We start from the raw sequence: 12,479 nt of genomic DNA on the forward strand, positions 1-12,479 counted from the left end.
AAAGAAATAAGCGATTTGTTCACAAGTTGAAGACCTACCATAACTTATTCAAATTTAGATTAGTTTTAAAAAAAATATTTCAATTTAACCTTTTAAATTGAATCATATATTTTTATTTACACATTGCAAATTCTTTACTTTCTTCCTGCTTCATAGCTTTAAATTGCTAAAGTGGATGTTTTATACTTGTTGTTTTTTACTGTTTTAGATAAGTTTCCTAACTGTTGGAATTTGAGGTTTTACACAGACTTTTTTCAATTGAGAGATTTCACTCTTAAAATACTCATTTATGCAGAAAATAATAATTCCAGTTCCCCATTAACCCTTACTGTGAGAACAACACAAACTCAACACAAAATAGCTAAGCTATATTTACAACCAACACAGTCTTGGATATATTGAGTTTCCATAAGCCAAGAAGCTGAAATGCTTTGACCAGGCTGTACTCTTCCATCAGCGGTTGCAGTTGGGAGCCATTGGGACTTGTGTTCTTGAAAATTTCTTTGATCCTTAAGCTCATATTTAGGTAATTAACCTTAAGATATTTTTTTAAATGGTCCATTTGTATAAATAAAAGTTCATGCAGTCTAAATAACTTCTCTGTTAACACAGAAGCTGTTTTGTGCTGAAGTGATAAAGACTGTCACTAAGAAGTGTTTCATAAAAAATACAAGTGCTCATGCATATATTTAAATTTAAAAGAGTAGCCTCATTGTCTATTCATATGAGTAAAGTTAGATACCTGCTTTGATGCCTGCACAATCAGGGCTTTAATTTTCAATACTTTTCTTTTGCCTATAGCAGTTTTGTAAGACTCAAATAAGATATCCCACATGCACCCGCATTTAAAAAAGCAGCACTTACAATCAAGTGCATTATAAATTTTATTCTAAAGTTGCAATAGCACAAAATTTCAAATTAAATTTATAAAGACTTAACCTAACTTACATCATTTTAAAAAAAAGTTGTCTTTTTAAATCATCTTGATTTAATGTGTTCCATTCTATTTGTTAGTGTTGACCTGCATGTGAAACAGAATTGTCAGTATGATTTCTAGGTGTATTGAATAGGCTATTAGTACAGCATCATTAACTCTTAAAGCATCTTCCAACGCAGTGCACTATTAATAAAAAATAAGTTTCAGTCTGTTTAATTATTATTGGGGATGGTAAATAATATGAAAGTGAGCCAAGTTCTGCTCCCATTGAAGTAAACAGCAAAACTCACATTGACATCAATGAGAGGAAAATTTGTTAAATGGTACAATTATTTTTTCATTTGAAACTTCAAAATACTTTTTCAGTGAATTACAATCACTGTTTGAAAATGTTACCTTTTTCTTGTCAGCAGAAGTACATATATTGAGGAAAGGTCATCCCTGGAATAACTCTGCTGGTGTAAAAGATGATGAATTCAGGGTGAATTTTGTTCAGATATGGGTTAAAGACATTAAGGACCTCTCTATACATATTCTGTCCACCAGCTATTGTCTTGTTTTCCTGTCCGTCTCTGACTGATTTCTACAATTACCATGATTCTTTTAGCTTAAACTTTGTCTCCCTCTTTCTCTCTGTTCCTCTGCCTACATTTGTTTTTGCATTAATTTGTGAAAATTTTGTTTTTTTATTCTTCCCTACTGTAGCTTGTTTTGTGGATATTGTTATGGGATTTGACATCTCTTCACAAAAGAGAGGTGACCGTTTATTCCAGGGACAGTACCAGCTGGAAACATATCTTCCCAACATGCTAAAAGCCCTCACATCCCTAAGCAGTCTGAGTTGCAGTGTAGGGACAAAGACACAGAGCAGTGTGGCAGTTTACCTGAACAATACAATTACACCCGTGTCTTCAAAGTTCCAATTTGACAGTGAGAAAATATGGAACAGCTTGAGAGAGAGCCTGATTGACAAACCATCTCATCTCAATGGCAACTTCCTGGAGTCACTCTGGAAAACATTTCCAAGCAAAGCTGATGATCAAAATCGAAGGAAGGTAACCTAGTCTCTTACACTGAGACTTTGGACTGAAAATAAGTTCTTTTGTTTTAATTTTACTGTTGACTTCCTGTGATTTCAAACTCCTTCTATTTCTTTAGGTTTTACTTGTATTTTCAGATGGTTTGGATGAAGATGTAGAAGAACTAGAACAAAAGTCGGAAGAACTCAGAAAAAAAGGTATCTTAAAGCAGACAAATATTTAAATTAAATTACTTTGGTCTGAATTAAATTACTCAAGCCAGAGCTCTTTAGCTGAAGAAAGGCAGGTGAAAAAGGGACAGAAGAAAAACAAATGCCTTCCCTTTTAGCAGCCAGGATTTGGAGATAGAAGAGAGTCACCAGTTCAGAGTGCTATGTCCTAACATTGCTTTTTGTTTGCCTTGTCATGAAGCTTCCATGCATGATGGTGATGATTGTGGGTTATCACACTACATCAAGTGGTACAAAGTCATGAAATAAATACAGGAAAAGCACCAGATTTGCTCAGCACCTGTCACTGGAAACAGATGTTCAAAAGGGCTGAGCATGAGTGCCTCGGATTGTGGTGCTGATGGCTTGATTCTCAAAAGTGCTCACGTTCCCAATGTGCTGAGCTTTTGTGAAAATCTGGCTGCTTATTTTGGTGTGTATATACAGGAGCTGAGTGTGTGTGTGTGTGTGTTTGTTAAATATCTAGTCCTAAATGTGGGTGCTGAGCTCTTCTGAAAATCCTGGCCATAATACAGGGATATTTGTTTTCAGTCTATTGTATTCCATTTCTGGATTTACTTCAACAGATGATATAGCCCAATGTGTTTCTTCTCTTCAGCTTTAAACTCAATTTCAGTACAAGGAAGTATTATTTTGAAAATTTAAAAACTTGGTTTCAGGTGGAAAAGATAAAATATTCTAGAAATAATTGTGCTGACAGCCACAGCAGTCACATGTTCTTTGATGCTCAAGCTCCACTCTGAGAATTCATTCCACAGTTGCTAATTGGAGAACACATACTACAAACAGCAAGGATGTCATGGTATAAATCCCCACTCTGAACCTTAGCGTCCAAAAGATGGGGTACCAGCGTGAATCCCCCTAAGCTTAATTACCAGCTTAGATCTTGTAATGCTGCCACCAACCAGGACTTGCCGTGCCTGGTAAACTCTGGTCCCCCCAAAACCTTCTCAGAGGACCCCAAGACCCAGACCCCCTGGATCTTACGCAAGGAAAGTAAACCCTTTCCCCCCACCGTTGCCTCTCCCAAGCTTTCCCTCCCTGGGTTACCCTGGAAGATCACTGTGATTCAAACTCCTTGAATCTAAAAACAGAGGAGTGCACCTTGCCCCCTCCTCTTTCCCCCTCCCTAAGATGTAATACAGATTCAAGCTCCATGAATCTAAAACAAAGGGATTCCACCTTCCCCCCTCCCTTCTCTCTCCCTGTCTCCCACCAATTCCCTGGTGAGTACAGACTCAATTCCCTTGAGCCTCAACAAGGGGAAAAAATTAATCAGGTCTTAAAAAGAAAACCTTTAATAAAAGAAAGGAAAAAAAGTAGAAGTTGTCACTGTTATTTAGATGGTAAATGTTACAGGGTCTTTCAGCTTATAGACACTAGAGAGGAGCCTTCCCCCCAGCACAAATACACATTAAAATACTTCCAGCAAAATACACATTTGCAAATACAGAAAACAATCAAAAGACTAAACTCGCCTTTTTCCTGGTACTTACTAAAATTAGAACAGAAGAGATTTTTTCAGAAAGATTGGAGGAATCTGCTTACATGTCTGGTCCCCCTCAGAACCCAGAGAGAACACACAAACAAAGACTTCCCTCCACCGAGATTTGAAAGTATCTTGTCTCCCGATTGGCCCTTTGGTCAGGTGTTCCAGGTTCACTGTTTGTTAACCCTTTACAGGTGAAAGAGACATTAGCCCTTAACTATCTGTTTATGACAAGGGGGTTTAATGATCATTGTTCTCAGTTATATTTTTATTATGACTTTTTATTCTACAGCGATTAGGATACTTGATGCTCTCTAAAGGTTGTTGCCTTGCATAGATATCCACTCTTGGGTTACTTGATCTCCAGCAGCCCATTTATTTTCTATAAATTTAATTATGGACTCTTAAAAACAAAATGTGAAGATAAATCATAATTTTCATTCTATAATCTTTATTTTTACTATGAATTATAATAATCTGAATTCCAACACGCAAGGATCCCATCAACTAAATAATTGTCTAAGATTTTCATTTGGATAAATGTTTTATGTTTGTTTTTGCTCATTTATGGTCAATGTTTTAAATAGGATTGGATGCCCTGATAACTGTCGTTCTGGAAGGAGCCTCTAAAATTGATGAGCTTCAGTACATTGAGTTTGGAAAGGGATTTGAATACATGACTCAGTTAACTATTGGCAAGAGAAATATTGACAAAGCACTGTCCAAGTATGTGGTAAGTCATTCAGAGAAGCTCCAGTGTGTCTAGTTAGTTTTGATTAAGGCCCTAGTCATTTTCTTGAAGAACTAAATAAGGCTCACAAATGAACTTAGAGTACAATAGTCACGGAGAGCAAGATTCTCTGGTATGCCCAGGCTGCTTTGTGCCAACACTGGTGGCACAAAACAGGCCTAGAGTCAATTTTCTCAGCCAGCTGAAGTTTCCCCGCTGTGTGAGAGAATCTCATGGTACTAGAGCAGCCCGCTTCGCTTGGCAGCTGTTGGTGCAAGGAGTGTGGCTGGGGGCCGGAAAGGAGTGAGGCTGCTCTAATTTAGCCTGGGACCAGCCCTGCTTGCCAGATTGCAGCACCCTGATCCTGGGGCTAAGACCTGCTGCAGTGAGTGCTGCTCAGCCACAGCTGAGAGTCTAGCCCGTAGAGCGCACGGCACAATCCTGCTCCTCCTGAATTAAATGCAAAACTCGCAATGTCTTAAATGGGCTCAGGATCAGGGAAATATGAATGAAAAACCCAAGTTCATTTTGCGCATCTTGTTTGTTTTTTCAAGACTAACGTTGCTGAAAGGACGTGCTGCGCTGTTTTTTGCAAGTGCATTGGAGAGGAAGGTGGAATTGGACGCCGAGGGAAACAAGGAAATGAAGTAAGAATGTTTTTGTGACGCTTCATTTAGATTGTAATCAGGGCCAGCACTTCCATTAGGCGACTCTAGGCAGTCGCCTAGGGTGCCAGGATTGTGCACTCCGCATGGGGCGCGTGGGACCTTCCAGTTCCGCTTCCGTCGCACCGCCGAAGAAGGACCTTCGAGCAGCTCAATGACTGCCACTGTCGCCTGTGGCATTTTGGCGGAGGGTCCTTCTTCGGCGGTGCGATGGGAGTGGAACCGGAAGCTCCTGCGCGCCCTGTGGGGAGCACACAAAATGCCACCCCTTGAATTCTGCCTAGGGCACCAGAAACTCTGGCGCCGTTCCTGATTGTAATTATACGGGGGCAGCCAAGTCCAGGAAAATTCAAGTGTTAGAGCTTTATAGGAAGACTTTTTTTTTTTTATTGCCTTCGCCTGTATCTATTCTCAGGGCTTGTGTACACTTAAAATCCTACAGCTGTGCCACTGTAGTGCTCCAGTATAGATACTCCCTATTCTGACAGAAGGGATTGTCTCATTGGTGTAGATAATCCACCTCCCTGAGAGGCAGTATCTAGATAGACCAAACAACAGGAGATATATTTAAAAAAAAAAAATTCAAAGTTGAATTGGCAACTAAGGCATTTAAAAAAAAATCTGTGGTGAACAAACACAAAATACTCTTACGACGTAAATAGACCGAATATACTACTGACTGGCACCAACCATGCTGAAAAAATATACTCTAGTACAGGGGTGGGCAAACGAGAGCCCACAGGCTGGATCCAACCTGCCAGCCAATTTAATCTGATCTGTGAGCCTCACCATGTGTCTCAGCCCCAGTCCGGCCACGGCGCTGGGTTGGGGGCCATACCGCGTGGCTCCCAGAAGTCACGGCATGGCCCTGCTTTGACTCCTACACACTCCAATGAGAGCTGCAGGGGCAGTCCCTGCAGATGGGGAGCGTGCAGAGCCACCTGGCCGCACCTCCGCATGGGAGCTGGAGAAGGGTCATGCCACTGCTTCCGGGAGCCACTTGTGGGAAGTGCTGCTGAGAGCCTGCACTCTCTGAGCCTCTCATCACACCCCAGCTCTCTGCCTCAGCCATGATCCCCCTCTCACTCTCCAAACCCCTCAATCCCAGCCTGGAGCACCCTCTTGTATCCCAAAGCTCGCATCCCCAGCCCCACTCCAGAGCCCACACCTCGACCCCAATGTTGTGAGCATTCGTGACCTGCCATACAATTTCTATTCCTCGATGTGGCCCTTGGGTCAAAAAGGTTGTCCACCCCTGCTCTGGTAAGTCTAGTTGTATAAAATCAAACCAGTTGTAAAGCCTAAAGAAGATAGTGATTTTTCTCCTGTTGCTTTATTTGAATTAAAAAAAAAAAACCTGCCCAGATACTACACTTGTTAATGTTTAACACTCTTTTAGGTGACTTAGATGCGGCTCTTATTATTCATAAAACAATGATTCTCAAACATTTTTTTCATGGACCACTTGAAAACTGCTGAGCGTCTTGGCAGACCACTTAATGATTTTCCCAAATGTTGTTTGTACCATTAGCTAACTATTGTAAAACTCTTTGGGTAAAAGCTCTGTATTTAAAAAAAAATCTTATGTTTTTGTTCTACAAATTAAAAGCACACAACTCCTATTTTAATATCAGTAGTCTTAACTTTCTAATGGGATGGATGTACCCTCCCTCCCCCATCATGGCAGCCCCCAAGTTGGGGCTGGGAAGGAGGGGGGGTGTCTTCCCACACCGCAGCAGCCCTTGAGTTGGGGAAAGTCACCTTTTTTTTTCCTCTGGCCATCTCAGACCTGTACATCTCAAATTCCCCCCACCCCCTCTTTTCATCCCACTACCTCCTCCCACCAATCCCCTATTTCCCTCCCTCCCCCCATGGCCACCACCTCACCTTACATGTGTGTCTTCTCCAGGCTCCCAATTAGTGAAGCCACCTCTGCGCGGCTCCACTAATTAGGTGGGTGGCCCTTCATTCTCTTGTGTGCAGCTGCCCAGGTGCACTTCTTAGAGGGAACTATCTGTGGACCACCTGAATAGACCTTGTGGAACACTGGTGATCTGCAGACCACAGTTTGATAACCTCGGTCCAAAAAGAAGCTGAGCTATTAAGAAATTAAAATGATTCCTCCCTGCAGATTATCCATTTATCCTGCTGTCTGTTGCTGAACCCATTTCTCCAAAGTTTTTTTTTTTTTTAAAGAGTGTTTTGAATACACAGTCAACAAAGGAATGAAAATTGTAACGTGCAGAATAAAACTGCCTTTGGCAAAATTTTAGCTGTTCCTAAATAAAGTACTCCATTAGGACAAACCTTAATAGTTTCACCTTTTTAAGCAAAGAGTATTTTAGTATTAATCTTTACTCTTACTGTCTGAATTTCAGGGACCTAAAGGTATAAAAGGCAGTCAAGGACACTTAGGAGAAGAGGGAGAGCCGGTAAGTTATAACATTTGACTACATTTTACTAAGAAAAAAATACTTCAAAACTTTGTGCCCATAAAGACTTTTTTTGGGGATCAGTATTTTAAAAAAATGCAATAACCTGATAGGGAAGGGGGGATTTCCTAATCTTGATACTGAAGAAATCATTCTGATAAAATAAAATGGTCATATCTTTTTTTAAAGAACTGTCAAGATTCAGCACTTTGTCAATGTTTAATACTTTAGAATTGTAGGTAATTTAGAGTTTCTTCTCTTTTTTTAATTTCTAAAAGAACTTGCGGGTCTCTTGGAGAAACTTTTTTACATAAATTCATGATTAAAATCCTGTTGGTCTACATGAGAATTCAAGGCTTATGTTTTTTTCCGAATATTAAAGAAATTAAAATAATTCTTCTCTTGATTCCTGCCTCAATGCAGGGACTGGACTTCATAACTTCTCAAGGTACCTTCCAGGCCTATATTTCTAAGATTCTATAAGCAAAGGGAAAAGAGAGAAACCTAATTTTCAGCAAGTAAGCAAGCAAGTATTTGCATGTGAACTAAATACTTACATGCAAAGTATGTGTACAAACTGGTGCACATGCATTCCTGTATAGGTGCCTATTTACTTAGAAACTTATCTAGCTGTGTGTGTAAATAATATCCTCAATAGTATTCAAAGTAGGCAAGTATCTGCATGCAAGTAGATTCTGACACATTCACTATTGGACCCAGAGTATACAGTTATGGAATCTTTGCTGTCTGCAAGCTGCTGAAACAGAGCACATGGCACAAGAAAGACACTAGGAAAAATTTTCTACTGATGTGCACCACTCCATTTATAAATAATGGGGCTTATGCCTTCTGTTTTTCCATATACACAGCTTGATTCATCATTCAATTACTCCACTATGTAACCCATGGAGTCACATGGGCATAAAACTGTGATGATTCAGGCCTAATTAAAAAAAACAGTATTTTCAATTTTGATTATTTGTTTCAGATTAAGAAACACAACAGATAGGACGGATTATATTTGTGCTTTTTTTCCACTCCCTTAAACCACACCTGTTAGTGGTGTGGCTCCTGGGTTATTGCTTGTAGCGGAATGTGCCTGGGTGCATTAAGACGGAAAATACCAGCACAGTGCATGACTGTGGTCTGACAAGTAGAACTGCTTGAGTAGCAACATGAGAAGAACACCAAAGAAACTGTTCTAACACTTGATAAAAAGCAAGTTAGATTGTAAATTGTCTAATTTGAGGTTAAGAGTAGATTCACAGCCCCACTTGCTTTGCACTGCTCCGGTGGGGCAAAGGGAGTAGGCTCTGCCCTCATCTCCCCTTGGAAAGTCCCACAAGGATGCAGATCCAGCATGGCTTCTGCATTGCACCACACTCCCATGTAACTGAGAGCAGAATTCGGCCTTTGGACTGTACTCACTTAAAAACACATGGATTGATCATTTTTCTTGCCCACTGGGCCTAGGCCTTCATTGCAGCAAAACCCTCTTCCTCTCTGGCCCTCTGCTCTTGTTGCACCTTCTCTTCCCCCACAGAAGGAACTCTCTGAGTAGAGTAGTATTAACAGGAGAATGAAGGAAAGTGCCCCACCCCTATCTATAGTGGAGATGAGCAACATTAATTGGCAATTTCCTTTTTCAATTCAGTACTTTTTATTGCATTATGCAAAGTGATTATATAAAAGTTTCATGCCAAGTGTAAATACATGACCATAAGCTTGTAATATTTTGTAAGCACTCTGGAGAGAAACTACCGCAGCTTTAACTGCACAAGCACTTAGCTCAGTCTGAGTCTGCTCAGGCTTCTGAAACACATAGCTTATGCGGGGGCTTTCTCAGAGATTTACCATATTCATTAACATACACGCTCCCTTTCTAGTATTACATCATCTCATGAATATAGTCATCCCCTGATCAAACACTTGATCACTCTCCTTACAAACTTCATGTTTCATTTACTAGACAGGATATACTGAGATGTGTTTTTCATTCTCTCTCTTTCAGGGTTCAAGAGGACTGCCTGGACCAATGGGAGAGCAAGGGAATAAGGGGTGTGATGGTAGTAAAGGTCCTAAAGTAAGAATCTACTGACATTATTTTAACTCAGCAAAATGTCTTTACATTTATTTTTCATTTACCTCATTTAAACAAATATTTGTTATTCTTTTCAGGGATACCAAGGAATGCCTGGTGAAAAGGTACAGTACTGATACACTTGTTTTCTGAAAAACTTTGTGTTGATTTGACTACAAATCAGGTGAGATGGCTGAAAGCATAAATAAGAAATGAAAGTGCATTAAAGGAGGAGGGAGAAGTGAAAAGGTATACCCTCACCTTCATATAGACACGTTGTCTTAATTCATCTTCCCGTGTAAGTATCCTTAAGTTTAAACAGAATCAGGCTCATCCCAAAGATCTTCAAAGGTTCAATCCTGTGGTCTTTACCCAGGAGTAGTTTTGTTGACTCCCAAGAGAATAGAGCAGATGCTAAGTGATTCTTGGATTCATCACACTGCAAATTCTTTTTGTGTTTAATTCAGAGCTTAGGGATTCACTTCTGCTTTCTGCAGTAAGATAGTAAAAACTTACTGTGACCCCTGGTGCCTAAGGCAGCCCTCACTGGAAATGCCAAGGTCAGGGCAGGCTGCAAAAAAGAGAACAGATTCTCCCAAAGACTGGTGGTTAACACTGAAGTAAACTCACCAACCAGTCACAAACTGTGCTTCTGATCCTCCCTCACTGGTTATCAAGAAGACCCCTTCATTGCATTCCAGTTCTCTGGTTCCATATCAGCACCTAGGTCCAGTCTAGTGAGTTATTTTAAAACTCTGCTCACATATACAAAATGTTCCCCTGACCCCAAAGGGCCAGCCACGTTACCGGGTCAGTATAGGTTTGGATCTTACCTGAAATACCACACTGCCAGCCAATCTTTTAGTGCAGGGGTCAGCAACCTATGGCACGCGTGCCAATGGTGGCACACGAACCGATTTTTAATGGCATGCCAAGGTCTCAGCTACCGGCCCTGCTGGTGAAGGTAACCCTAGGCCGGTACCGGGCTGAGCGGAGCCAGCGGCTGAGACCCCGGCTGGCAGGAGTTGGCGGCCATTGTACAGTGGGTTCATTGTACAGTCATTGGCCAGTCAATGGCCGTTGATGGGCCATCAAACAGGCGAGACAGTGCTGATGCCAATCTGTCTGGGGGTGTCACCCATAAAAGCAGCATATGTTTGGAAATGGAGAGATACCTTCATATCTATAACTTACGATACAAAGGTGATACAAACATATAAATAAGATTATCATACTTGGCAAATCGAAACTCATTTGCAGAAACCTCACACATCATGTCTGGTCAGATTCCTTGCATTTTAATATTGGGAACACTATGATATTGTTGATACCACATAATCCATACAGCATCACACTTACCTTGAATTATGGAAATATTCACGTTACTGAAAATATAATATGACGTGACCATTGCCACACAATGCCAGCACCCTATTAGCAATTATGCAGGGTGATTATGTATTGCTTGTGTTTTAAGACACCAGTCAAGAAAAAAACAAGAGTCATTAAAAACAAAATACTTGTCCCTTTTAAGGCTTCCATGTGACATAAAGAAAAAGAAATGTACTGGAATGACACAAAAGTTGGGTACCATTTTGACTTTCAGCTTGTATTTATCTTACTGGTCTTTGTATTGGCAAATACTATTCACGTTGGTCTCTTCCCCCCTCATTCATTTTAGTGGTCGCTTTAGCTCTGGAAGTCTATCTGGACCCTTAAAGTTGACCAATAGCCTGGACCATCAAAGGAAAATAAATGCTCAGATGCATTATTTTAGGGCCTCATTCTGCTCCTGTTAAAGTCCATGACAGCCAGGGACTTCAGTGAGTGAACTGTTGGGGTTTTAATCCGTTTTAGCCTGTTTTGAGGATTGGACATAGTGTCTATTTTACTGTTGTACTTAGGGCAGATGTAAGAAATGAGATATTAAGTGTTCATTTGCATATTTTAAAATCTGTGGATTACTTTGGCTTTCATGATCAGCTACAGTGGTTCACATGGACACCATCGTTGCTGGACTGAGAGCACATACTGGTCATTTAGATCACTGGATCTTATATAATCCCTGTCACTTTTGCTACCTCAGGGAGACGATGGGGACAGCGGGATTGATGGAATTAATGGAGAGCAGGTAAATAGTTTTCCTTCTCATTTTCTGTTGATATCAATGAATATTTTTTTAAAACATGAAAACATTACAACTTTTTCTTTTCATTAAGGGATCGCTTGGGTATCCAGGAAAGATGGGAGAAAAGGGTGATCCAGGCTACATGGTAATGATTTTTATTTCTTATTTGAGAGCAATCAGATAGGTATCTCAGGAGGCTGTCCAAGTGAAAAGAACTTAAATACCTGGAGAGGGGAAATGGTTTGACACTGTAGTAAGATGAGGCCCTGACACATAAAGGCTTATCAGAGGCCTGGTATGAGGCCTAAGGCCTGAACTGAAGTAATGGTCAAGGTGTCGCTAACATAAAGAAGATTAAACTGTGAACCAAAGTCTTGACCATTATTTTCGTTCAGGCCTTAGGCCTCATATTGGGGCTTTGATAAGGGTTTGTATTTCAGGGCCTCACCTTACTACAGATACCACAAATTTACTGATGTATTTCAGCTTATTAGAACTGGCATCAGAACACTATAGGCATAATTCATGTTGCATTAGAAATGGGGTGATTCATCTCTTCTTAATCTCTAAGATATTGGTTTGCTTGACAATTTCCATTGTAAAGTTGTTCCATACAAAGTGTTTCTACTTCAGAGGTGTTAGAACAAATGTGGAATCTGAAAATATCATTTCTTGACACCAAAAACCTCCCTTTTAGGGGCAGAATTGATCTATATTTAGTGATTCAAAACTACATTTAATAAACTCA

The 12,479-nt window shown here is 40.3% G+C and overlaps 1 protein-coding gene across 5 annotated transcripts in view; it reads left to right on the forward strand.

Annotated features, from left to right (window-relative positions):
- Positions 1-12,479, forward strand: part of LOC115645873 (collagen alpha-6(VI) chain-like) — a 113,368-nt gene that overhangs the window by 43,200 nt on the left and 57,689 nt on the right. For all 5 annotated transcript variants that reach the window (XM_030551086.1, XM_030551083.1, XM_030551084.1 and 2 more), the window contains exons 9-17: positions 1,643-1,992; positions 2,096-2,174; positions 4,284-4,429; positions 4,981-5,073; positions 7,470-7,523; positions 9,535-9,606; positions 9,702-9,728; positions 11,690-11,734; positions 11,823-11,876. In XM_030551086.1, the coding sequence (XP_030406946.1) occupies positions 1,643-1,992; positions 2,096-2,174; positions 4,284-4,429; positions 4,981-5,073; positions 7,470-7,523; positions 9,535-9,606; positions 9,702-9,728; positions 11,690-11,734; positions 11,823-11,876 (920 nt within the window). The remainder of the gene's footprint in view (positions 1-1,642; positions 1,993-2,095; positions 2,175-4,283; positions 4,430-4,980; positions 5,074-7,469; positions 7,524-9,534; positions 9,607-9,701; positions 9,729-11,689; positions 11,735-11,822; positions 11,877-12,479) is intronic.

Source organism: Gopherus evgoodei, chromosome 2 (assembly GCF_007399415.2).
Source record: "Gopherus evgoodei ecotype Sinaloan lineage chromosome 2, rGopEvg1_v1.p, whole genome shotgun sequence".
In the NCBI taxonomy this organism is placed as follows: Eukaryota; Metazoa; Chordata; order Testudines; family Testudinidae; genus Gopherus; species Gopherus evgoodei.